The sequence below is a fragment of the Oncorhynchus mykiss genome, chromosome 7, assembly GCF_013265735.2.
Source record: "Oncorhynchus mykiss isolate Arlee chromosome 7, USDA_OmykA_1.1, whole genome shotgun sequence".
Classification (NCBI taxonomy): domain Eukaryota; kingdom Metazoa; phylum Chordata; class Actinopteri; order Salmoniformes; family Salmonidae; genus Oncorhynchus; species Oncorhynchus mykiss.
This window is the reverse complement of record NC_048571.1, coordinates 63,869,909-63,897,190: the sequence shown is the minus strand read 5'-3', so window position 1 is coordinate 63,897,190 and position 27,282 is coordinate 63,869,909. Positions and strand designations below refer to the sequence as shown.

Genomic DNA, 27,282 nt, shown 5'->3' with positions numbered 1-27,282 from the left:
GAGGACAGGGAGAGCTCTGCAGTGCTGATTTATGACATCTGAATGTGCATCAGATGGCAACAAGATTATATTGTACAGCAATTTCATCAGGTAACATGAATACAAAGCCGGCAAGAGGTGGTTAGAATGGGATGGGAGGCCATAAGTCTGTGTAAACAAGAGAGTCAGAGTCCCGAATGTGGGAACAAACATAGTCTGTCCCACAGTTGGGCAAAGAAAGTTCGTAGTCAACAAAGCATGCAGGAGTCATGAGGCAAATAGCAAAATGCACAACACCAAAAAATAATATACACTGCTCAAAAAAATAAAGGGAACACTAAAATAACACATCCTAGATCTGAATGAATGAAATATTCTTATTAAATACTGTTTTCTTTACATAGTTGAATGTGCTGACAACAAAATCACACAAATTATCAATGGAAATCAAATGTATCAACCCATGGAGGTCTGGATTTGGAGTCGCACTCAAAATTAAAGTGGAAAACCGCACTACAGGCTGATCCAACTTTGATGTAATGTCCTTAAAACAAGTCAAAATGAGGCTCAGTAGTGTGTGTGGCCTCCACGTGCCTGTATGACCTCCCTACAACGCCTGGGCATGCTCCTGATGAGGTGGCGGATGGTCTCCTGAGGGATCTCCTCCCAGACCTGGACTAAAGCATCCGCCAACTCCTGGACAGTGTGGTGCAAAGTGACGTTGGTGGATGGAGCGAGACATGATGTCCCAGATGTGCTCAATTGGATTCAGGTCTGGGGAACGGGCGGGCCAGTCCTTAGCATCAATGCCTTCCTCTTGCAGGAACTGCTGACACACTCCAGCCACATGAGCATTGTCTTGCATTAGGAGGAACCCAGGGCCAACCGCACCAGCATATGGTCTCACAAGGGGTCTGAGGATCTCATCTCGGTACTGTCTGTTTCTGACCGTTTGAGCAGACACATGCACATTTATGGCCTGCTGGAGGTAATTTTGCAGGGCTCTGGCAGTGCTCCTCCTGCTCCTCCTTGCACAAAGGCGGAGGTAGCGGTCCTGCTGCTGGGTTGTTGCCCTCCTACGGCCTCCTCCACGTCTCCTGATGTACTGACCTGTCTCCTAGTAGCGCCTCCATGCTCTGGACACTACGCTGACAGACACAGCAAACCTTCTTGCCACATCTCGCATTGATGTGCCATCCTGGATGAGCTGCACTACCTGAGCCACTTGTGTGGGTTGTAGACTCCGTCTCATGCTACCACTAGAGTGAAAGCACCACCAGCATTCAAAAGTGACCAAAACATCAGCCAGGAAGCATAGGAACTGAGAAGTGGTCTGTGGTCCCCACCTGCAGAACCACTCCTTTATTGGGGGTGTCTTGCTAAATGCCTATAATTTCCACCTGTTGTCTATTCCATTTGCACAATAGCATGTGAAATTTATTGTCAATCAGTGTTGCTTCCTAAGTGGACAGTTTGATTTCACAGAAGTGTGATTGACTTGGAGTTAAATTGTGTTGTTTAAGTGTTCCCTTTATTTTTTTGAGCAGTGTATATAACGACTTGGGGCTAGCCATTGTAAGTTCAGAGTCACTCGCCCCAACAGTGTGTGTGTGCTGGCCAGGGCCAGGGCAGATGGTGAACAGATCGCCAGGTGGAACCCAAGCAGCAGTGCAGCAGGCAATGGGAGTAGGTGTCACACCCACTTGGGAGAAACTTTTATTTCTGGAGGCAGATTTCTTGAAGAAAATGCCAGTGGATGGTCTTTGAACAGTATCAGTATCATAACACTGTACTGAGTTAAGCACGCTATAAACGCAGATCTGACATTTAAAGGTAATTTACAATTGGGCTGACATTTACAGCATTCACCATGAATGTGATGTCAGCAAACGCGGAAACATTGCCTTTCAAAGCTGGCTACAAGGGCGATCGTATTGAATCCCGGCCTTAGTTCATGTACTGAAACAAGACAACAGATGTATCAATGATAGACCATTTATTATTTATTTCAAACACATCTCAAGACGTACAATTCCAAGATTACTTTATGGAGGACCCCAAAAAATTAAGTATAAAACATTGAGGGTAAATATAATAATCTGTATTTATCCAGTTTTCTAAATTCATTATAAAATAGGATGCTTTTTATACAATTTAAAACAGGCACTGTGTCAAATGACAACTAAAAATATACACCCAGGAAGGGAAAGGGCCCAAACATACATCACAGATAGTACATTGTTGGTTTAGTCATCCCGGATCAAATTACCACATTCTGTCACAAGCCTTTTTTGATTCTTAAGGTATATTACAAGATCAAGTACTATCAAACCCATGAAGCGACTGCTTGTGATTATTTAAAGCAGCTCTGATCCTGGAATCCATCTGGCAGTGGTTTGTACTAGCCCACTTAAAGGGGCAGTGCAGTCAAACGTGATTTCCCTATTTTATTGATATTTCCACACTACGGGGTCGAAATAACACTGAAATTGTGAAAATGTTGATAATGCCCTTTTAGTGTAACAGCTTTTGAAAAAAAGGGGATGTAGTTTTTGGCCCACAGCATTACATCACAATCTGATTATTCTGACCAATGACCAGTCATCTTTTATTTGCATAATATGTATTGTCCTACTCTGAAGGGGTAGGCTCTAGAGCCCTCAAACTCATCTCTGGATCTCCAAGCTAGTTCCACTGAGTTTTTCATTGTTCCCCTCTAATCAGGGACTGATTTAGACCGGGTACAATTAATGATCAGATAGAACAGAAAACCAGCAAGCTCCGGACCTCGTAGGGTAAGAGTTGAATACCCCTGCTCTAGGGTCTAGGCCAGGTTTTCCCAAACTCAGTACTGGAGCCGACCCTGGTTGCATATTTTGTTTTCTGCCCTAACACTACACAGCTGATTCAAATAATCAAAGCTTGATGAGGAGTTGGTTATTTGAATCAGCTGTGTAGTGCTAGGACAAAAACCAAAACGTGCACCCAGGGGGAGGCCCAGGACCGAGTTTAGGAAACCCTGGTCTAGACGATCCTATCCGCCAATCAGGGCTGTGTATCCTATCCGCCAATCAGGGCTGTGTATCATAAAGATCGTAACTGTATTCACTCCCAGTTTAAAAAAGACCAGCCTTTCCAGCGTAAAAATACAAAACATGGAAAACGGTACTAAATGTTTTTAATCCAACTGTCTACAATCTACCAGTCCCTTCTATCAGGCTCCCTCAGAAATCACTCAAATAAATAGGCTATTTGGTTCAATGTAGTGTAAGACTGATGTATTGCTAACTTTTCTACTGTGAACGAAACAAACACTCAAAATGATCACAAATTACACCCAAACAGAAAAATCACAATTGTTGTGTCCCTGCACTTAAGAACTCCCTGGGTTTAATAAAGTGGACAGGGAATACTAGGGACATAATATGTTGGTGTGTGTCCATGGTGTGTGTCCAGTCTAAATCCAGTCTGATTCAGAGCTAAGTGTCTATTCAGACGTCATCTTCCCCTTCCTCCTCATCTTCCTCATAATAGCGGTTCCTCTTGATCATCTCCTCTATGGTGAGCTGTTCCCCCTCCCCTTCGCCTCCCTCCTCCCCCTCGCCTCCCTCCTCCCCCTCCCAGAAGCCCACATCCTGGGAACTGCGGTTGTGTTTGGGCTGCGGGGGCGGAGATGCTAGGATGTCTGGAGAGGCACTTTTGCATTTTAAAGAAGCCCTTTCCTCTTCATCTTCCATTGCTGCTTCTTTTCCTTTCTTCATCGGCTCTTCTTTCTTGTCCTGCGTTGCCAGGAGACTCTCCACCTCCTCGCAGCTGATCTCTCCGTTCACCGCACTGCCGCTGGGCGGTGTGGGCTTGCTCCCCTCTTTCTTCTCCTCTCTCCCCCTCTGGAGTTGGGGTTCTGGTTCCTTAAGCGTGGAGCAGCTGTCCTCCAGCGACCCCCTCCTCTCCATCAGGGATTTGAGGGGCTGGCGTGGCTCCCGTGGCCCCAGGGCATTGGTGTTGGTGAGGCTGGGGGCCACCGAGAAGGGCCGACTGCGCTCCTTCAGAGACGAGCTCCTCCTGAGGCTCTTCAGCTCGGCCCTGTCGGGGCTCAGGGTGGACGATGACACCTCACCCTCCGGGGGCCACTTGGCCCTCCAGGGCCGGCCCACACCACCACCCTCCAGAGCAGGAGAGGCTCCAGCATCACTGTCAGCAGGAGGGGGCCAGGCAACCCTAAGCCTGCGGGCCTCTGGGACTTTCTCGGCGGTGGAGAGTTTCTCAGTGGAGGAAATGTGGCTGTGTGTCTCATGAGAGGCAGTCAGGTCTGTCACCTTGGCCAGGGGAGACTCCTCCACCGTGGGGCTGGACTGCTTGGCTGGGGAGAGTGGTGTCTCAGCTGGATGGGACACCACCACAGCTCTTTCTGCCCGCTCCGTAAACCTCATCTCCACTACCCGGTCTACTCCTTCTTCCTCCTCTTCCTCGGCACGGGGCGTCCACAGGTCCTTGTGGGGGCGGTGGCCAAAGCCCTCGTCATAGTTGCCTTTGGCCTTGAACAGCTGGCTGAAGTGGGGCTTGCAGTAGACCTTACCGTGTAGAGAGGCATAGCTCCCCAGGCTGAACAGCAGAGGGCAGCAAAAAAACACAAAAACATACATTAGCTAGATGCAGACAAGACACCGGTCACTGAAACAAATGTACATTTCAAAGCTAATGTTTTTCCAATAGATTCAGCTTAGGATAAATCCAATTAAAATGGCATATTGAAAAGATAGAATTATCATGCACGATAGACAATATTTTTAACATGTTCTTTTTTATTTTCCCCCAATGGTTTCTAAATGTTTTGGAATGTGACATTTGAATGAAAAAGGACATTGACAAAATTACAATATAACGTTATTTGAAGTGTCCCGTAGTGAGTGAGCATCCCTACTAGTACCTGAGCTTGGTGTTGCAGTGGAGACAGCGGAAGCAGGTGGTGTGGAAGATCTGGGTGTTGGCCACCAGCCTCTCCAGCGGGTACACTGTCTTTAGGCACGTAATGCACGTCTCCCTCGCGGAAAGGCAGAACTTCTACACACACATTAAGGATTTGCCTTTCATACACTGAATTGTGGTTGTCAGTAACAGTAATGGATAAATACATTTAAAAATGTAAAAACTCTTACTGTCAGACTTTATATGGATTTAATACATGTTACTACAGTTGTACGTGTCATTGTGATGGAGGCTATGGAGAGAACTCACCCAGGCTGCCTTGGGCAAGTCACTGTGGACTGAGGAGGAAGATGAGGTGCTACCCTTAAAACTAGATATGTCCATGCCATCCCCTGAAACAGACCAAACACATAACATACAGGTCAGACTACAGGGACTCCATCTTGACTCCAGAGGTCAGTGTCACAGCTGGGCAGAGCAATATATATATATATATATATTTTTTTTTTAAAGGAGCCAGGCTTTTCACTAGACACAGAGCAGTAACTCAGAGTAACGACCCAGTCGGTACTCCACCCCTCTCTGCCCTTTAACCTAGAATACAGAGGACCAATCAGAGGCAAGAGCAGCCGTTGCCCCGCTGTCCCCGGCGCCCCCAGCCAAGAGCTGTGGGGTTGACATCATGCGAGATAGGGAGGGAGGGAAATTAAAGCTTACTCACCATTGGTCTCTGCTACAGCAACTTTTCTGCTGTAGGACTCTAAAGCCTGGCTCTGAGTGGAAAAAAAGAGAGAACCTTGTTATAGAAATCCAAAAAACAGTATAGCTTGTTCATCCATTTCAAATAGTACAAAAAGAGTTTACTGTCACTGTGTATTCATGTTTAAGAGCAGGTATTTCAGGAGACTATGTTCAGTCTTGTATGTTAATTTACTCACAGCACATCAGCTTTGATTGGTTTACAGTGTGTAACTGCTTAAACGCTGCTCCCCTATCCAATTAACTAATCTTCACACACAAACACAGTTTATCTCAAAGATTCACTATGTTCACTCAGTCGCTCGCTCTCTCACGTACCCACCTCAAAACCAACTTTTTCACACGCACCACATGCACACATGTAGGTACTTACCACAGCCACATTCTCCTTCAGGCTGTTATACTCTCGCTCTGACTGACTGGTCTGCAGATGAATGGAGGTTGATCAGTAGAACACAGTGACAAGAGAGACATGAAATGACAAACCAAGGCCATCTTTACAAAATATGTGAAGTATGATCTGTCTTTCTTTGACATTAGTTTAGCAACTTTTCCCATTTACACTATCCTTACATTAGCCTTGAATGTTTTATTTTTTCTTACTGACTTTGCTGATAGCTACTTTGTACTTACTATGACTGTGATATGTGGTTGTCCCACCTAGCTATTTTAAGAAAAATGCTCTGGATAAGAGCGTCTGCCAAATAACTAAAATATAATGTGACCATTTAACAAGAGCAGAGGACCACTTTCTAAAAAGGACATTTAGGTCTGGTGACTGAGTCAACGGTGTCTCTAGTCTCTCCTAAATAGAGGAGACTAAATGTGAGAGGAGGGGAGTGTGTAAAAAATTTAGGATAGCATCTATAATAAACAAACACACACACAAACTCACAGTGTGTACTAGTGGGCCCTTTTTGGTAGCGGCTGACTGGTACTTGGCCATTCTTTCCTTCAGGGAGGTGGTCTCAACCACTCTGTCAGGGGACAACACTACGAGGAAACAGACACACAGACACACACACAGAGATGAGCATAATGAAGTTTCTTTCTCCTGATCCACCAACTAGTTCTGATACAATGTTATCAGAAGCTCTGTATGTATATTTGAGACCAAAAAACAAACAAAAAATGGGAAAGCACGATCCTACATTAGCTACTATGACAAAAACCTGGGCAAAGGGGACATAAAAGCTGCCAAAAGTTTAGGAATTAAGTAAATAAAGCTGGTCTTTTTAGATGGAGCACAGTGCCCTCACTATGAATTGACACACTGTTCTGCCACACAGTTCACCCACAGCCCTTCTAAAAAAATACAAATAAATAACCTGCAATTGTCTTATTCCTACTAGCACCAACTTAGCTGATAATGCCTTTATTGAGGGGAAATGTACTTACTATGACATGTGGTTGTCCCACCTAGCTATCTTAAGATGAATGCACTAAATGTCAGTCGCTCTGGATACGAGTGTCTGCTAAATGACTCAAATGTCAAATGTTGCTGTCAATGCAAACCCTGCATCCTCATCTGTAACATTCATGGATAGAATGAGTGCACTGGCACCTCTCTGCATGGGATCCTTTGTCAGTTATAGCCTAGTGCTGGTGATACCAGCTGTGAATTTGATTATACTGTATGGGTCTTTTGCAGTGTCTGTGTGTATTTGTGTGCTCATGCATTACCTCCTAGTCTCTGGTCCATGTCCTCGGAGGAGCTGCTGTGTAGTCCTGTCCTCACCTGGATGATAACACAGGGGTCAACGGTCAGGGATCAGCTTATTACACAACCTCAGACAGGACTCACCTTCAACTCAGCAACCACAGACTCTTCCTGCTTTCTCTACTCCCATCTATCTCTAAGCCTTAGTTTGTTGGCCTCTGCGTTGCTACCCAAATCAACACTCATACAACTCCGTCATTGGTCACTCTTGACCACCCCCACAATTCCCACCTCTCTCACAATGGCATCAAAGCCAGTTCCTGCATATCCTTTACATTACAATGAGCCACTGATGGTTGCTTAAACAAACCCCTATTAACACAGGTACACACACAAAACACACACCCATTTGGAGCATGTTCTATTCCCCCCCACACCTTGCTCTATTTTATTTATTTATTTATCTGACCTTTAAGTCAGATATTTACAATGACATCCTATCCCTGCCAATGCTGGACCAATTGTGCACCGCCCTATGGGACTCCCAATCATGGCCGGATGTGATGCATCCTGGAATCGAACCAGGGACTGCAGTGACGCCTCTTGCACTGCGATGCAGTGCCTTAGACCGCTGGGCCACACGGGAGCCAGTATTTTAGCTCTAGACCTAACCAAAAACCAAGTGTTCACGTCTAATTTGCCCAAGAGAGAGACTGATAACAGTAAGGAACATTTTACTGTTAAACACCAAAACAATCACAAAATATCTATGCTGATATCATATTTCATAAGAAGCTCAATTGTCTCAAGTTGCTGAAACATTTCAAATTTGAACAAGATGGTGAATTTACTGCATTCAGCAAATTTTGGACAGCAGATGTAATGAATTCTACAGCTAAACCCAATTCTTTATGGTTTATAACAAATAACCATTATGCATAATATGTATTTAAAATTGGAAAATAAACAAATATGACAAGACAAACCACTTCATAGATGTGAAACACTTCTAGCACCACACAACAGATGGAAACGGCAATGAACCACATAATTACTTACCAGAAAGTCAAGGGAGACGTGCCCCCTACACCACCACTAACCACACACACTATTGCATGTACACATACTGTATGGGTGCGGAAATGTGTACACAGAGTTAATCCCCTAATAAGCTCAAGAGCCAGAGTCAGATAGGACTGTCTGTCCCCCCCACCAACTCCCCCATGACATTAATGGCCGCCTCGCTTCGTGTTTCTAGGAAACTATGCAGTTTTTTGTTTTTTTACGTGTCATTTCTTACATTGGTACACCAGGTCGACGTGGGTTTCATTACATACAGTCGAGAAGAACTACGGAACATAAGAGCAGCGACAACTCACCATCAGTACGACCAAGAATATGACTTTCGCTAAGCGGATCCTGTGTTCTGCCTTTCACCCCGGACAACGGAATGGATCCCAGCCGGCGACCCAAAAAAACGACTTCGTAAAAGAGGGAAACGAGGCGGTCTTCTGGTCAGACTCCGGAGACGGGCACATCGTGCACCACTCCCTAGCATTCTTCTCGCCAATGTCCAGTCTCTTGACAACAAGGTTGATGAAATCTGAGCAAGGGTAGCATTCCAGAGGGACATCAGAGACTGTAACGTTCTTTGCTTCACGGAAACATGGCTCACTGGAGAGTCGGTGCAGCCAGCTGGTTTCTCCACGCATCGCGCAGACAGAAACAAACATCTTTCTGGTAAGAAGAGGAGCGGGGGCGTATGCTTCATGGTTAACGTGACGTGGTGTGATCATAACAACATACAGGTACTCAAGTCCTTCTGTTCACCTGATTTAGAATTCCTCACAATCAAATGTCGACCGCATTATCTACCAAGGGAATTCTCTTAGATTATAATCACAGCCGTATATATTCCCCCCCAAGCAGACACGTCGATGGCTCTGAACGAACTTTATTTGACTCTGTGCAAACTGGAATCCATTTATCCGGAGGCTGCATTCATTGTAGCTGGGGATTTTAACAAGGCTAATCTGAAAACAAGACTCCCTAAATTTTATCAGCATATCGATTGCACAACCAGGGCTGGAAAAACCTTGGATCACTGCTATTCTAACTTCCGCGACGCATATAAGGCCCTGCCCCGCCCTCCTTTCGGAAAAGCTGACCACGACTCCATTTTGTTGATCCCTGCCTACAGACAGAAACTAAAACAAGAAGCTCCCGCGCTGAGGTCTGTTCAACGCTGGTCCGACCAATCTGACTCCACACTCCAAGACTGCTTCCATCACGTGGACTGGGATATGTTTCGTATTGCGTCAGACAACAACATTGACGAATACGCTGATTCGGTGAGCGAGTTCATTAGAACGTGCGTTTGAAGATGTCGTTCCCATAGCAACGATTAAAACATTCCCAAACCAGAAACCGTGGATTGATGGCAGCATTCGTGCGAAACTGAAAACGCGAACCACTGCTTTTAATCAGGGCAAGGTGACCGGAAACATGACCGAATACAAACAGTGTAACTATTCCCTCCGCAAGGCAATCAAACAAGCTAAGCGTCAGTATAGAGACAAAGTTGAATCTCAATTCAACGGCTCAGACACAAGAGGTATGTGGCAGGGTCTACAGTCAATCACGGATTACAAAAAGAAAACCGGCCCCGTCACGGACCAGGATGTCTTGCTCCCAGGCAGACTAAATAACTTTTTTGCCCGCTTTGAGGACAATACAGTGCCACTGACACGGCCCGCAACTAAAACATGCGGACTCTCCTTCACTGCAGCCGATGTGAGGAAAACATTTAAACGTGTCAACCCTCGCAAGGCTGCAGGCCCAGACTCAACCACACTGCCCTAACCCATCTGGACAAGAGGAATACCTATGTGAGAATGCTGTTCATCGACTACAGCTCGGCATTTAACACCATAGTGCCCTCCAAGCTCGTCATCAAGCTCGAGACCCTGGGTCTCGACCCCGCCCTGTGCAACTGGGTACTGGACTTCCTGACGGGCCGCCCCCAGGTGGTGAGGGTAGGCAACAACATCTCCACCACGCTGATCCTCAACACTGGGGCCCCACAAGGGTGCGTTCTGAGCCCTCTCCTGTACTCCATGTTCACCCACGACTGCGTGGCCACGCACGCCTCCAACTCAATCATCAAGTTTGCGGACGACACAACAGTGGTAGGCTTGATTACCAACAACGACGAGACGGCCTACAGGGAGGAGGTGAGGGCCCTCGGAGTGTGGTGTCAGGAAAATAACCTCACGCTCAACGTCAACAAAACTAAGGAGATGATTGTGGACTTCAGGAAACAGCAGAGGGAACACCCCTCTATCCACATCGATGGAACAGTAGTGGAGAGGGTAGTAAGTTTTAAGTTCCTCGGCGTACACATCACAGACAAACTGAATTGGTCCACCCACACAGACAGCATCGTGAAGAAGGCGCAGCAGCGCCTCTTCAACCTCAGGAGGCTGAAGAAATTTGGCTTGTCACCAAAAGCACTCACAAACTTCTACAGATGCACAATCGAGAGCATCCTATCGGGCTGTATCACCGCCAGGTACGGCAACTGCTCCGCCCACAACCGTAAGGCTCTCCAGAGGGTAGTGAAGTCTGCACAACGCATCACCGGGGGCAAACTACCTGCCCTCCAGGACACCTACACCACCCGATGTCACAGGAAGGCCATAAAGATCATCAAGGACAACAACCACCCGAGCCACTGCCTGTTCACCCCGCTATCATCCAGAAGGCGAGGTCAGTACAGATGCATCAAAGCTGGGACAGAGAGACAAAGAAATCAGCAATTGAGTGCACCTCAGATTGCAGCCCAAATTAATGCTTCACAGAGTTCAAGTAACAGACACATCAACAAACTGTTCAGAGGAGATTGTGTGAATTAGGCCTTCATGGTGGAATTGCTGCAAAGAAACCACTACTAAAGGACACCAATAAGAAGAGTCTTGCTTGGGCCAAGCAACTCAAGCAATGGACATTAGACCAGTGGAAATCTGTCCTTTGGTCTGATGAATCCAAATGCGATTTTTGGTTCCAACCGCCGTGTCTTTGTAAGATGCAGAGTAGGTGAATAGATGACCTCTGCATGTGTGGTTCCCACCGTGAAGCATGGAAGAGGAGGTGTGATGGTACTTTACTGGTGACATGGTCTGTTATTTATTTAGAATTTAAGGCACACTTAAACAGCATGGCTACCACAGCATTCTGCAGCGATACACTGGTTGAGAGAATGCCAGGAGTGTGCAAAGCTGTCATCAAGGCAAAGGGTGGCTACTTTGAAAAATCTCACATAAAATATATTTTGATTAGTTTAAAACTTTTTTGGTTACCACATGTTTCCACATTGTGTTATTTCATAGTTTTGATGTCTTCATTATTATTCTACAATGTAGAAAATAGTACAAATTTAAAAATAAAAAAAACTTGAATGAGTAGGTATGTCCAAACATCTGACTGGTACTGTACAAAACTATGCAAAAAAAATGTATAACTTCGGTACCTATGTTTTGAATACTATGGTAATAGAGATAAAACGAATGCCAGTGGCAAGCAATATAGGGTTTTATTTAGGGCCCAGCCAGGCAGTGAATCAGAGCCCAGCATGATCTGTTCCATTTCAACCTTTTATGTCCAGGCTCCATTACAGCTATTTAGATGGACTGATATACAACATCCTAGCTCATAAGGTGGCTGGTACCAAGCCGAACTCTGAAAAAATGTGCATTAAAACAAGTCGTCTTTCGTTGAATAACGACAAAACCTTAATTGAAAAATTCCTGCTGTTGACCAATCACTGAAGAAGGGGCGTAGACGTCGGCTACTTTTCTTTTTTCACGAACCGTTCGGAAAAAAACCTTACCGAAGACCAAAACGTCACAAAATGTCATCATAATATTATGCACAGACTGTTCCGGATGGGAAGCATGCGGATTCCTTACACCCAGGGCTGATCGAAAAACAGTAGAGACAAAGAGAAAGTGTGAATACAGAGAGTAAAAAATAACTAGAAACAAGGGGAGAGAGGGAAGGTGTGAGTGAGTGAGTGAGTGAGTGAGTGAGTGAGTGAGTGAGTGAGTGAGTGAGTGAGTGAGTGAGTGAGTGAGAGAGTGAGTGAGAGAGTGAGTGAGTGAGTGAGTGAAAGAGAGAGAGAAGGAGTGTGAGTTTGTAGGCCTTCAGTGATTGGGGGGTAAGGAGTGTGTGCATAACACTCCCATGACATCGTCACTGCTGTAGATGGCATCAGTCAAGAGCAGGCGCTGAGCTACAGCTGGGGCGGGCACTAATGTGTGTGTGTGAGATGGAGCATGAGTGCGTGTGTGTACACCTGGGGACGAGCTTCGCCTCCCCCCAAGCTCAACCCCACCTCAGCTCTGGTCAGCCGGGTGTAGTCAGCTGAAATGCACTGGGGTAGCAATACATTTTGTGCGTATGTGTATTAAGGAAACACACACCGAGCACAGCTCTCAGACAAAGACGAGACGAGGCCCTCCTACCGTCACTCCCCTCTTTAAAAGCTCTGGCAGTAAATTCAGTACAAGTCCTGAACCATGGCCATTGTGGCACGCCTCGTCTGACTGGCTGAGAGAACAAAGACTACAACACAACCACTGTTCTCAGACCAGTCTCCCTAAGGAGACACTGGGGGAAATTCCAACATGTAGGCCTAGGTCTTGGACTAGTGGTCATCATGAACACACTTAAAAGAGATAAACACCAACGCGTGGTGGCAACTTACTCTGGTCCGAGTTGGACTCCACAGCCTTGCTCTCCCACCTGGACCATGCATCAACACTGTTGGCTAAGCCAGGGTAAGCAGAGACCACCAGGAATACAATACACTATTGTCTCACAATAATATGATGTATACAAAATACTATTGTCTCACAATAATATGATGTATACAAAATACTATTGTCTCACAATAATATGATGTATACAAAATACTATTGTCTCAGAGTCACACCCCAAAGTTTTACTCAACTTTTATTAGACAAGAACATTTGAGAGGAAACAGGAGACTTAAAAATAGGAGGATCAGCAGTGTACAGAAGTGGAGTGTAATCTTGTGTGATGCTGAGAGAGGTGGGTTGTGGGCCATGGGGGGTGAATACCTAACTGAAGGAGAATTCCAAAAATGGTGGGTCTTTGAAGAGAGAGACAAGGAATGTGGGTACATTCTTGACCCTGGGCAATTATGGTGTACATACGTGTGTGTTTGTGCACTAAAGAGGGGGTTGTTTAGGAAGAGATAAGGGACAGGGCATATGGGCAGTGTGAATAATTGAGTTAAGGAAACTTTTTGTGGGGACAGAAGAGAGGGACTGAAGGGTTGAGTTAGTTAGGCAGTAATGGGCCTGAGAGGGCCGGTTCATTAACATGGCCACTAATGAGTGACATTTGAGAGCCTCTTGTGTTATTAGGTAAACTAGTTTTAGCAAGTTTCCTCTAAGTGTGTGTGCGTGCTGAAGTCTCAGTGAATGGGTGTTCTGTCTGTGCTTAGTGATGTGCACTGAGACAGACAGTGGTCTTTGGGGTGCCTTATGAAGTCAAGAGACAGAGCTTTTTGAAAAGCACGATTGCATCAGGTACCAAGGAATGTGACTGCTAGCATGACTCTAGTTCAAAGGAAGCATTCAAATCTCTGGCTGTGCAACAACAGATCAAGAGTTCAGCTGCATCCCAGCTGGATACAGGGGGCTAACCAATCACACACACACACAGATGACTGACCTGACCCCACAACTCTGCGGAGCAGCTACATGTTGAGGAATATGCCAAGAGACAGAGTGAGAGAGAGAAGTATCATTAGAGGAAAGAGGGAAAGATACGGTGTAGAGGGATACATACCCACTGTGTATGTGTGCCTTATCAGTCTTACCTTTCCCTTGGTGCCCTCTCCCTTCTCAAACATCATCTTCAGGCTGTTGAGAGGCACGCTGGGTTTCTCGATGGGTGTGCAGGGGCTGGGTGGCACCACCTCGTCTTCCACCTGCATCAGCTCTTTCTCCTCCTCTCGCTCGCTTGGCCGCTGCGCTTTCTTCTCCATCCCTCTCTGTCCCTCCTCGGCTATAGCTGCTGGTGCAGGATACTGGAAGCGGCTGAAGGCTGTGCTTTGGCCACCCTGAGTGTTCAAGGATTCCGGAGACTTGGCTGGGGGAAGGTGCTCGGTCAGGGGGGTTGGTTTTGGTACGGCAGAGGGGGAGAGGTGGGCACGGGGTGGCCCGTTGGGTAGCGGGGCGGGTCTGTCTTGGCGAGGACCTGGCTGCTCCCAGCGCTTCTTCAGAACACTCAGGTTCCCTGAACGCAGGGTGGGAGGCAGGCTCTCCACCGACTGACAGGCAGAAGAGGAGAGCAGATTAGTGAATGGTCAACAGGAAGAATGTCTTGAAGTTACTGACTAAAGCAATGTCCTGAAATAGGTACTTGTGTGTAGGAGTAGTCTTGTATGAGAAACACGGTACCAATTTATAACAGTTAATAATACAAATAGTCAGTCTCATTTTTCAACTGTGTGGGATCAAATGACTAAACAAGCTAGAATGAAACCATTACCAACCAAATAGTCATCACCATTTACTTCCTACATCCTGTATTATGTAATCCAATTCCAAGCACCGAGACTACAACCAAATGAACAGGAAAAAACAGAGGAAAAATCAAAAGCTCATAACTTTCTTCCTGAGTCCACAGTGGGAAAATACTTTGTGAACAGCAGTAGTTACTGACGTGGAAGAAAATTATAATTAGATAAGCAGCTGTTCCCCGAGTTGGTCCAGGAAAGAGATATTTTGTCACAGTAGCTGAAGTCAGAGCTGGCAATCATCAGCTGCTGTACAATCAACTCTAGAGAGGCAAACAAAGTCTTGGCTCAAGATGGAGAGAGAGCAGCACTAAACATGGAGACCTCTTTCCCAACCGCATTCCATTCAGTGGCACCCTACCTCACCTTTTCCTGAAAGTACAGAGGGTTCTCTGCTCTGCTAAGCATATAGGCTCAACCATCCATGAAGCTCCCAAATCATAACTGACGCCGAGTAGCAAGCTGAACTATTAGAGGACAACAATACTCCACTGTGTGACATCCATGAGTTAGATTTTCACTAGAAAATATGGAAATGAACACCCGCTTGGAAACAGTCTGTGTAATATGGGGAAGTTCTGAAAAGGTATGTAAAACATACGGCCCTTTGAAAGCAGAATAGAGTCAACTAATGAACTAATAAAGTTAAGTTTACATGGGGAACTCTATGTTCCTGTCATGGAACCGCACTGGGCTATGGTAAATAGAGCCCAACTCAATACAAACCATCTATATCGCACGGTTCACACCCATGAAGAAGAGAAACAATATGTATTCTTAGTGGTAAAAGGACATCCATAACACAAGCCCCAAGCAGTAGGTAACCATCAACATCCACAACTCCCTAACAAAGAACAAACCTGACTTTTCCCTTCAACGTGATAATGAGGTGGTCAACCATATAGCATTGGAGGTCCACACAAACTTGAGAGAGATATAAAAAGCTTACACGACTTCCCAATGTCATCGCATTGACCACACACACACCACAACCATGCAATTCCAACAAACCTAACCTGCAAAATACATCAAGCCATGTTCCACCAACAAAGGATGTGACAGAAACTAGATGGAAACACATGAAAAAAGAGCAGAGCTTAAGGGAGGACTGAACGGAGGGAAAGAAGGTCAGAGAATCCCAATAATTATCTTTGTGAGAGCAACTGGAGTACAATAAGTACAAAAGAAAAGGAGCAGCAGACAATGAAAAGTTTGTTCCTGTTTTTTTAAAAGAGAAGTGGTGAAACCTGTGAGAGCGAGACGAAACGAGGCGTAGTGGGGAGGCTAGGTGGCAGGCAGGGGGAGAGAGTCCTGTAGCTGGAATCAGTCTGCAGTCCTTCTCTCTGGTCTGTGCTAAGTGAGAGTGATCAAGCTCTCCCAGATGTTAGCAGTTAGAAAAACTCTGCATGTAAGAACTAGCCCACCCCACATCAAGACCAGGAGAGAGAGACTGCGGTGCGGCGGGGGTAATACCCCAGGAAACCAGAAAATGATACATTTGGGAAAAGGTTTAACTCTTCACTGACTGAGTCTTTTTTTTTACTTTAGTTTCACTTCCCTTATTGATGTTGATCCCCAAATAAAGATGTTAAATATATGTTGTTGTTTTTTGTGTAAATCCAGCTCAAACACAGCTGAAGGATTCCATTTTTGTGAGAAAGAAATATTTATTTTTTAAACTTTACTTCACCTTTATTTAAACAGGTAGGCCAGTTGAGAACAAGTTCTCATTTACAACTGCGACCTGGCCAAGATAAAGCAAAGCAGTGCGACAAAAAAAACAGTTACACATAATTGTACAGTCAATAACACAATAGAAAAGAAAAATAGAAAAATCTATGTACAGTGTGTGCAAATCTAGAAGAGTAGGGAGGTAAGCAATAAACAAGCCGTAGATGCGAAATAATTACAATTTAGCATTAATACTGGAGTGATAGATGTGCAGATGATGATGTGCAAGTAGAGATACTGGGGTGCAAAAGAGCAAATCAAAATGTATTTATATAGCCCTTCGTACATCAGCTGATATCTCAAAGTGCTGTACAGAAACCCAGCCTAAAACCCCAAACAGCAAGCAATGCAGGTGTAGAAGCACGGTGGCTACAAAAACTCCCTAGAAAGGCCAAAACCTAGGAAGAAACCTAGGGAGGAACCAGGCTATGTGGGGTGGCCAGTCCTCTTCTGGCTGTGCCGGGTAGAGATTATAACAGAACATGGCCAAGATGTTCAAATGTTCATAAATGACCAGCATGGTCAAATAATAATAATCACAGGCAGAACAGTTGAAACTGGAGCAGCCCCCCGACACATAAACTACTTTAGCATAAATACTGGAGGCTGAGAGAGGAGGGGTCAGGAGACATTGTGGCCCCATCCGATGACACCCCCGGACAGGGCCAAACAGGAAGGATATAACCCCACCCACTTTGCCAAAGCACAGCCCCCACACCACTAGAGGGATATCTTCAACCACCAACTTACCATCCTGAGACAAGGCCGAATATAGCCCACAAAGATCTCCGCCACGGCACAACCCAAGGGGGTAAGTAATAATATGGGGATGAGGTAGTTGGGTGTGCCATTTAAAGATTGGCTGCATACAGGTACAATGATAGGTAAGCTGCTCTGACAGCTGTTGCTCAAAGTTAGAGAGGGAGAAATAAGACTCCAGCTTCAGAGATTTATGTAATTCAGCCATTGGCAGCAATTTACCTGCTGGAGCTCGTGCTACAGGTGGGTGTTGCTATGGTGACCAGTGAGCTGAGATAAGGCGTGGCTTTATCTAACAAAGACTTATCGATGACCTGGAGCCAGTGGGTTTGGTGACGGATATGTAGTGAGGGCCAGCCAACAGTCTATTTTGTAAATGACTTCGCCAAGTCAAGGATTGGTAGGATAGTCAGGGCATGTTTGGCAGCATGACTAAAGGAGGCTTTGGTGCAAAATAGGAAGCCAATTCTAGATTTAATTTTGGATTGGAGATGCTTAATGTGAGTCTGGAAGGAGCGTTTACAGTCTGGTTGACAACCAAGGTATTTGTAGTTGTCCACATATTCTAGGTCAGAACGTCCAGAGTAGTGATGCTAGTCGGGCGGGCAGGTGCAGGCAGCGATCAGTTGAAGAGCATGCATTTAGTTTTACTAGCATTTAAGAGCAGTTGGAGGCCATGGATGGAGTGATGTATGGCATTGAAGCTCATTTGGAGGTTTGTTAGCACAGTGTCGAAAGAAGGGCCAGATTTACAGTCGTGGCCAAAAGTTGAGAATGACACAAATATTAATTTTCACAAAGTCTGCTGACTCAGTGTCTTTAAATATTTTTGTCAGATGTTACTATGGAATACTGAAGTATAATTACAAGCATTTCATAAGTGTCAAAGTCTTGTACTGACAATTACATGAAGTTAATGCAAAGAGTCCAAATTTGCAATGTAGACCCTTCTTTTTCAAGACCTCTGCAATCCGCCCTAGCATGCTGTCAGTTAACTTCTGGGCCACATCCTGATTGATCTTGCATAATCAATACTTGGAGTTTGTCAGAATATGTGGGTTTTGTTTGTCCACCCGCCTCTTGAGGATTGACCACAAGTTCTCAATGGGATTAAGGTCTGGGGAGTTTCCTGGCCATGGACCCAATATATTGATGTTTTGTTCCCCGAGCCACTTAGTTATCACTTTTGCCTTATGGCAAGGTGTTCCATCATGCTGGAAAAGGCATTGTTCGTCACCAAACTGTTCCTGGGTGGTTGGGAGAAGTTGCTCTTGGAGGATGTGTTGGTACTATTCTTTATTCATGGCTGTGTTCTTAGGCAAAATTGTGAGTGAGCCCACTCCCTTGGCTGAGAAGCAACCCCACACATGAATGGTCTCAGGATGCTTTACTGTTGGCATGACACAGGACTGATGGTAGCACTCACCTTGTCTTCTCCGGACAAGCTTTTTTCTGGATGCCCCAAACAATCGGAAAGGGGATTCATCAGGGAAAATGACATTACACCAGTTCTCAGCAGTCCAATCCCTGTACCTTTTGCAGAATATCACTCTGTCCCTGATTTTTTTCCGGGAGAGAAGTGGCTTCTTTGCTGCCCTTCTTGACACCAGGCCACTCTCCAAAAGTCTTCGCCTCACTGTGCGTGCAGATGCACTCATTTCGGCAGATCATTTTAGAAAGAGAGAGTACAAATTGTCTAGCCCAGCTGATTTGTAGGGATACAGATTTTACAGCTCTTTCAGAACATCAGCTGTCTGGCTTTGGGTGAAGGAGAATCAGTGTGGGGGGGGGGGGCAAGTTGCTGCAGGGTGTGCTGAGATGTTGGCCGGGGTAGATTTATCGGTGGTGACAGTGTTTCCTAGCCTCAGTGAAGTGGGCAGCTGATTGGAGGTGCTCTTATTCTCCATGGACTTTACAGTGTCCCAAAACTTTTTGGAATTAGTGATACAGGAAGAACATTTCTGTTTGAAAAAGCTAGCCTTAGCTTTCCTAACTGACTGAGTATATTGGTCCCTTACTTGCCTGAAAAGTTGAATATCGCTTGGGCTATTCAATGCTAATGCAGAACGCCACAGGATGTTTTTGTGCTGGTCAAGGGCAGTCAAGTCTGGGGGAACCAAGGGCTATCTATATCTGTTCTTATTTCTACATTAATTGGATGGGGCATGCTTATTTAAGATGGAGAGGAAAGCACTTTTAAAGAGCAACCAGGCATCCTCTACTGACAGGATGAGGTCAATATCCTTCCAGGATACCAGGGCCTGGTCGATTAGAAAGGCCTGCTCGCTGAAGTGTTTTAGGGAGCATTTTACAGTGATGAAGGGTGGTCGTTTGACTGCGGACCCATTACAGATAATTTTAGAAAGAGAGAGTACAAATTGTCTAGCCCAGCTGATTTGTAGGGATACAGATTTTACAGCTCTTTCAGAACATCAGCTGTCTGGCTTTGGGTGAAGGAGAATCAGTGTGGGGGGGGGGGCAAGTTGCTGCAGGGTGTGCTGAGATGTTGGCCGGGGTAGATTTATCGGTGGTGACAGTGTTTCCTAGCCTCAGTGAAGTGGGCAGCTGATTGGAGGTGCTCTTATTCTCCATGGACTTTACAGTGTCCCAAAACTTTTTGGAATTAGTGATACAGGAAGAACATTTCTGTTTGAAAAAGCTAGCCTTAGCTTTCCTAACTGACTGAGTATATTGGTCCCTTACTTGCCTGAAAAGTTGAATATCGCTTGGGCTATTCAATGCTAATGCAGAACGCCACAGGATGTTTTTGTGCTGGTCAAGGGCAGTCAAGTCTGGGGGAACCAAGGGCTATCTATATCTGTTCTTATTTCTACATTAATTGGATGGGGCATGCTTATTTAAGATGGAGAGGAAAGCACTTTTAAAGAGCAACCAGGCATCCTCTACTGACAGGATGAGGTCAATATCCTTCCAGGATACCAGGGCCTGGTCGATTAGAAAGGCCTGCTCGCTGAAGTGTTTTAGGGAGCATTTTACAGTGATGAAGGGTGGTCGTTTGACTGCGGACCCATTACGCACGCAGGCAATGAGGCAGTGATCGCTGAGATCCTGGTTGAAGACAGCAGAGGTGTATTTAGAGGGCAAATTGGTCAGGATGATATCTAAGAGGGTGCACATGGTTACGGATTTAGGGTTGTACATGGTAGGTTCCTTGATAATTTGTGAGAGATTGAGGGCATCTAGTTTAGATTGTAGGACGGCCGGGGTGTTAAGCATATCTCAGTTTAGGTCACCTAACAATACGAACTCTGAAGATATATGGGGGGCGATCAATTCACATATGGCGTCCAGGGCACAGCTGGGGGCTGAAGGGGGTCTATAACAAGCGGCAAAGGTGAGAGACTTGTTTCTGGAAAGGTGGATTTTTAAAAATAGAAGCTCGAATTGTTTGGGCACAGACCTGGATAGTATGACAGAAGTCCGCAGGATCTCTCTGCAGTAGATTGCAACTCCGCCCCCTTTGGCAGTTCTATCTTGTCGGAAAATGTTAGTTAGGGATGGAAATTTCAGGATTTTTGGTGGCCTTCCTAAGCCAGGGTTCAGACACGGCTAGGACATCAGGGTTGGCGGAGTGTGCTAAAGTAGTGAATAAAACAAACTTAGGGAGGAAGCTTCTGATGTTACCATGCATGAAACCAATGCTTTTACGGTTACAGAAGTCAACAAATAAGAGTGCCTGGGGAATGGGAGTGATGCTGGGGGCTGCAGGGCCTGGGTTAACCTCTACATCACCAGAGGAACAGAGGATGAGTAGGATAAGAGTATGGCTAAAGGCTAAAATAACTGGTTCAGAACAGAGTAAAAGGAGCAGGTTTCTGGGTGCGGAAGAATAGATTCAAGGCATAATGTACAGGCAAGGGTATGGTAGGATGTGAGTACAGTGGAGGTAAGCCTGGGCATTGAGTGATGATGGGAGAGGTTTTGTCTCTGGAGGCACCATTTAAGCCAGGTGTGGTCACCGCATGTGTGGGGGGTGGAACAAAGGGGCTAGCTAAGGCATATTGAGCAGGGCTGGAGGTTCTACAGTGAAATAAGACAAATCACTGACCAAAACAGCAATAGACAAGGCATATTGACATTAGGGAGCGGCAATTGTAGCCGAGTGCTCATAGGGTCCAGTGAGTAGCTAGGCAAACTGGAGGCACAGCGATTCAAACAGCTAGCAGGCCGGGGCTAGCAGGCTCCAGGCTAACTGGTGCTTGCATCGGGACAGAGACGTTAGCCAGGAGTAGCCACTCGGATAGCAGCTAGCTACCTGCGATGATCCAGAGTAAAGGTTCAGAGCTTGCAGTAGGAATCTGGAGATGTGGTAGAGAAAAGGAGTCTGATATGCTCTGGGTTGATATCGCGCTGTGCAGACTGGCAAGAATTGACCGGGCTGAGGCTGGCAGATGTCCGAGTTAACGGTGGCTATCTGACTACTAGCTAGCTTGCTGGTTCCGGTTCTAAAGTATTTAAAAAAATAGCAAATCTATACCACATTGGGTGATGTCAGAGCCATACCCATGCACTGATGTCATGTTGCAGAACCTCATGCTAGCAGTGTTGAGATCTGTGATGCCAAATCACATCATGACATTCAAATTCCTGACAGTGTTGTTGTACAAAACCAAACTCTTCACCTTTGTCCTCAAGAAGACAGTGTAAACTACAACACATTATGTTGTTCTGTTCAACCTATGTAGCCATCTCGGTCAGTGACAGTCAGGTTCCTGCTATAAGCGGCTAATTTCCGCCATTACTGCTACTGAACACACACACTTACCTCCAGGTCAGTACCCAAACTGTGACTCAATCTGACTGACTCAGCAGCAGGGAGGACCACATATTGAGAGTGCAGTAATCGACCATGATAGCTCTTAGGGAGTGGAACATCCATTCCCCTGTAAAACGATCATTAACTTCTGCGTGCATTTTGCAGTTAGAAAACATAATAGATGTCATTAAGAAGAAATAATAAGTTGAATGGGGGGTGGGGGGGGGTTGACATTCCACATAGTCAACATAATATTAGGAAGACTACAGGAGGCTCCTTACAGTTTATTTGTGGACCACCATGCCATCTCATAGTCTCATGTTAAATTGTTTTAGTCCCATGTAGTCTGTCAGTTCCAAATGTCATTATGACATCGCTGCTGTTTTACCTGGAAAAACGCAAAGACAGAACAATGTCTGAAAAGTTACAACTCCTGACCCCTATGCTCCATACCGCAACAGAGGACTGCCTTTCAGGTATCTCAGAAAGCAGAGACCTCTCTTCCTCCTTCCATGGAAAATTTACAGCCCACCCTTGACACCAGTGTTGCCTGCATGTCTCTCAGTGCGCACACACACACACACAAACAATTGTGCTGACTGGACCTGTTTAACTCAGCACAGACAGGAAGGAACAGCATGCACCACACAGTAAGAGCAGTGTGTGCGTGGCTCTGAATGACTAAGAAAAGACCCTGTGTTTAAACAATGTTTGTCTTCAACTACTTGAGCCTCTCCACAATGCTGTGTCACGCAGGGCAACTCCTGTGTTACAATCTAGGTCCACATTAACTGGCATCTAGGTAACCAATGATCAGAATACATTCCTCATCAGCCATTGGAAAATGGTAGTTACCTTGCACTCCTGCATGACATCGGCTGATCACTTATTCCCTGTTCCCTTGTCCACTTCTCCAGCACTGCCCAACAGATAAAGACAACTATCCCAAGAGGGAATTATTTTGGGATTAGTAGACTGAGTCAGGATTAGGGTCATGACTGCCAGCCCATCACAATAAGTGACCAGGCAGAGCTAGGCTTGGACTCCGTGTGTGTTCCTCAGCCGGGATGAGGATAATACTGTGTGTGTGTGGGAGGTAGTTTTTGAAAAGGCCCACTAAAAAGGAGGCAGACATTTTACAATGTGAATGCTAGTGCTTTGTCCTATTTACTCACTGTCAAGCATAAGTAGCCTAAACAGAGAAGAGAGCACAAAACCACTCTGGCATACACACTTGAGCATATAGTTCACTGGTGACAGAGTCAAAGAAACAGGTTCCTGACCAAGAGGACAGCTCCACAAGTGTATCACTGAACTGGTGACTGTGTGTCTGATGTAATGACGTCACATCCTGTAATTCCATGAGTGGACCTCCTGTTGGGGATCTGAATGGAGATACTCACTGCTTTCTTCTTCTCTGCATTAGACTCCTCAGCAGCTCTCTGGTACCTGTGGGAGAGAGAATCAACATTGACCTCTGCTGATCAAGAGAAGAGGTGCACACAAAGTGGACCAAAGCCTTTCCAACATTGGCATTATACTTGGAATGGAAGTTTGCATTGGTGTTGAATCAATAATATCCTCAGAGGTTTTGCAGGTCTGAAGAGACAAGGTAGGTGAGCAAGAAATATAAAAAGGGTTTATTGAGGCTTCTCAAATTTTTTTCTGGATCTGCACACTGAAGGGTTAGGGACTAACGGTCTAGTGGCCGTCTAGACTGACCTATATTCACCTCCCAATGACATAACCCTTCATTAAGTTTCTCCTTTTCTTAACTCATACAGTTGTACTTTCAGTCTGCTGCCAATACGATGAATGGCGACGAACTGGAATATCAAGATTGTGGTGAGGTAACATCTACTTTGCATAGCAACAGAAGAAAAGGACGTGTAAATATTTTATTAGGATTCCCATTAGCTGTTGCCAAGGAAGCAGCTACTCTACACATTGTGTGTTATACAAATTTACATTACAAACAATAATGTGTGGGTGTAGAGTGTGTGTTATAGAATGTGTGTGTAAGTAAGAGTGTGTGCGTGTGTGTGTGTGTGTGTTTCTCTTCACAGTCCGCATTGTACCGTGAGGTGTTTATTCTTTTAAATCAGATTTTACTACTAACTTGAGTTACCTCTATTTAGTGCAGTATGCATTTCCTAGCCTCTGTTCTGGACTTAGGGACTGAAGAGTCTTCTGGTGGTATGTCTTGAGGGGTATGTATGAATGTTTGAGTTGTGTGTTAACCAATTGAACAGACAGTTCTGTACTTTTTACAGATCAACACCTCTCCCAAAGACCAGTATTGATGCAGTCAATCACTCCTCTACTTTGAGCCAGGAGAGATTGATATGCATGTTGTTGATATTAGCCCCGTGTACATTTAAGGGCCAGACGTGCTGCTCTGTTCTGGGCCAATTGTAATTAGCCTATGTCCCTTATATACAGCGCCTTCAGAAAGTATTCATACCCCTTGACTTATTCCACAACTTGTTACAGCCCAAATTCAAAAAGGATTAAAATAGATTCTCACCCATCTACACACAATACCCCATAATGACATCACAATACCCCATAATGACATCACAATACCCCATAATGACAAAGTGAAAACATGTTTTTAGACAGGTTTGCCAATTTATTGAAAATGAAATACAGAAATTGTATTTACATAAGTATTCACACCCCTGAGTCAATACTTTGGAGAAGCACCTTTGGCGACAATTATATCTTTGAGTTGTCTTGGGTATGTCTGTATCAGCTTTGCTCATCTGGATTTTCTTTCAGTCTTCCCTGCAGATTTTCTCAAGCTTCGGCTGGGCCACTCAAGGACTTTCACATTCTTGTTCTGAACCCATTCCAGCGTTGCTTTGGCTGTATGCTTGGGTTAATGTCCTGTTGGAACGTAAATCTTCATCTCAGTCTAATTTGCACTCTGAAGCAGGTTCTCATCGAGGATTTGCCTGTATTTGGCTCCATTCATTGTTTCCTCTAGCCTTACCAGTCTCCCAGTACCTGGCTCTGAAAAGCATCCCTCATAGCATGGTGGTGGCAGCATCATGCTATTGGGGATGCTTTTCAGGGATGGTGTGAGATGGGTGATGAGCTGTGCCTGGTTTCTCCAGACATAGTGCTTTGCTTTCATGCCAAATATTAAAATGTTTGTCTCATCAGACCACAGAATCTCATCCCCATATTGTTATTTTTTTGCTCCTTTGCACCCCAGTATCTCTACTTGCACATTCATCACTCCTGTGTTTAATTGCTAAATTGTAATTACTATTTATTGCCTTACCTCCCTAATCTTACCTCATTTGCACACACTGTATATAGATTTTTTTTGTGTTATTGACTGTACATTTGTTTATTCCATGTGTAACTCTGTGTTGTTGTTTGTATTGCACTGCTTTGCTTTATCTTGGCCAGGTCGCAGTTGTAAATGAGAACTTGTTCTCAAGTGGCCTACCTGGTTAAATAAAAGGTCAAATAAAATGTAAAAAAATCTCTTGACTTATGCTCAGTCTTTCACGTGCCTTTTTGCAAACTCCAGGAGTAATGTCATGTGCCTTTTTCTGAGGAACAGTTTCGTCTGGCCACTCTCCCATAAAGCCAAGATTGGTGAAGTGCTACAGAGATTGTTGTCATTCTGGCAGGTTCTCCCATCTCAAGACAAATTTTATTTGTCACATACACATGGTTAGCAGATGTTAATGCAAGTGTAGCGAAATGCTTGTGCTTCTAGTTCCGACAATGCAGTAATATTAAACGAGTAATCTAACCTAACAATTTCACAACAATTACCTTATACACACAAGTGTAAAGGAATGAATAAGAATATGTACATTAAAATATATGAATGAGTGATGGTATAGAACGGCATAGGCAAGATGCAGTAGATGGTATCGAGTACAGTATATACATATGAGATGAGTAATGTAGGGTATGTAAACATTATATGAAGTGGCATTGTTTAAAGTGGCTAGTGATACATTTATTACATCAATTTTTCCATTATTAAAGTGGCTGGAGTTGAGTCAGTATGTTGGCAGCAGCCACTCAATGTTAGTGATGGCTGTTTAACAGTCACATGATGGCCTTGAGATAAGCTGTTTTTCAGTCTCTCGGTCCCTGCTTTGATGCACCTGTACTGACCTCGCCTTCTGGATGATAGCGGGGTGAACAGGCAGTGGCTCGGTGTCTGTGTGGTTGGACCATTTCAGTTTTTCCGTGATGTGTACGCCGAAGAACTTAAAACTTTCTACCCTCTCCACTACTGTCCCATTGATGTGGAGAGGGGGGTGCTCCCTCTGCTGTTTCCTGAAGTCCATGATCATCTCCTTTGTTTTGTTGACGTTGAGTGTGAGTTGAGTTGAGTCCTGACACCACACTCCGAGGGCCCTGCCCTCCTCCCTGTAGGCCATCTCGTCGTTGTTGGTAATCAAGCCTACCACTGTAGTGTCATCTGCAAACTTGATGATTGAGTTAGAGGCGTGCATGGCCACGAAGTCGTGGGTGAACAGGGAGTACAGGAGAGGGATGAGAACGCACCCTTGTGGCACCCTAGTACTGAGGATCAGCGGGGTGGAGATGTTGTTACCTACCCTCACCACTTGGGGGCGGCCCGTCAGGAAGTCCAGGCCCCAGTTGCACAGGGCGGGGTCGAGACCCAGGGTCTCGAGCTTGATGATGAGTTTGGAGGGTAGGTAACATTCTCACATAGGTATTCCTCTCTTCCAGATGGGTTAGGGCAGTGTGCAGTGTGATTGCGTTGTCTGTGGACCTATTGGGGCGGTAAGCAAATTGGAGTGGGTCTAGGGTGTCAGGTAGGGTGGAGGTGATATGGTCCTTGACTAGTCTCTCAAAGCACTTCATGTTGACGGAAGTGAGTGCTACGGGGCAGTAGTCATGTAGCTTAGTTACCTTAGCTTTCTTGAGAACAGGAACAATGGTGGCCCTCTTGAAGCATGTGGGGACAGCAGACTGGGATAAGAATTGATTGAATATGTCCGTAAACACACCAGCCAGCTGGTCTGCGCATGCTCTGAGGACGTGGCTGGGGATGCCGTCTGGGCCTGCAGCCTTGCGAGG

The 27,282-nt window shown here is 45.3% G+C and overlaps 1 protein-coding gene across 7 annotated transcripts in view; it reads right to left on the bottom strand.

The window, feature by feature from the left end:
* Positions 1-1,958: 1,958 nt before the first annotated feature.
* LOC110528214 (LIM domain and actin-binding protein 1) overlaps positions 1,959-27,282 on the bottom strand; it is a 38,502-nt gene continuing 13,178 nt past the window's right edge. For 4 of the 7 annotated variants that reach the window (XM_036983801.1, XM_036983800.1, XM_036983804.1 and 1 more), the window contains 9 exons: positions 23,604-23,649; positions 14,232-14,684; positions 7,348-7,402; positions 6,560-6,657; positions 6,038-6,088; positions 5,627-5,678; positions 5,215-5,297; positions 4,907-5,040; positions 1,959-4,581 (listed from right to left, as the gene is read on the bottom strand). In XM_036983801.1, the coding sequence (XP_036839696.1) occupies positions 3,471-4,581; positions 4,907-5,040; positions 5,215-5,297; positions 5,627-5,678; positions 6,038-6,088; positions 6,560-6,657; positions 7,348-7,402; positions 14,232-14,684; positions 23,604-23,649 (2,083 nt within the window). In that variant the 3' untranslated portion in view covers positions 1,959-3,470. Of the gene's footprint in view, positions 4,582-4,906; positions 5,041-5,214; positions 5,298-5,626; positions 5,679-6,037; positions 6,089-6,559; positions 6,658-7,347; positions 7,403-14,231; positions 14,685-15,299; positions 15,433-16,180; positions 16,334-23,603; positions 23,650-27,282 lie in introns of those variants that run through there. The other 3 variants (XM_036983802.1, XM_036983803.1, XM_021610073.2) reach the window with 3 other exon arrangements.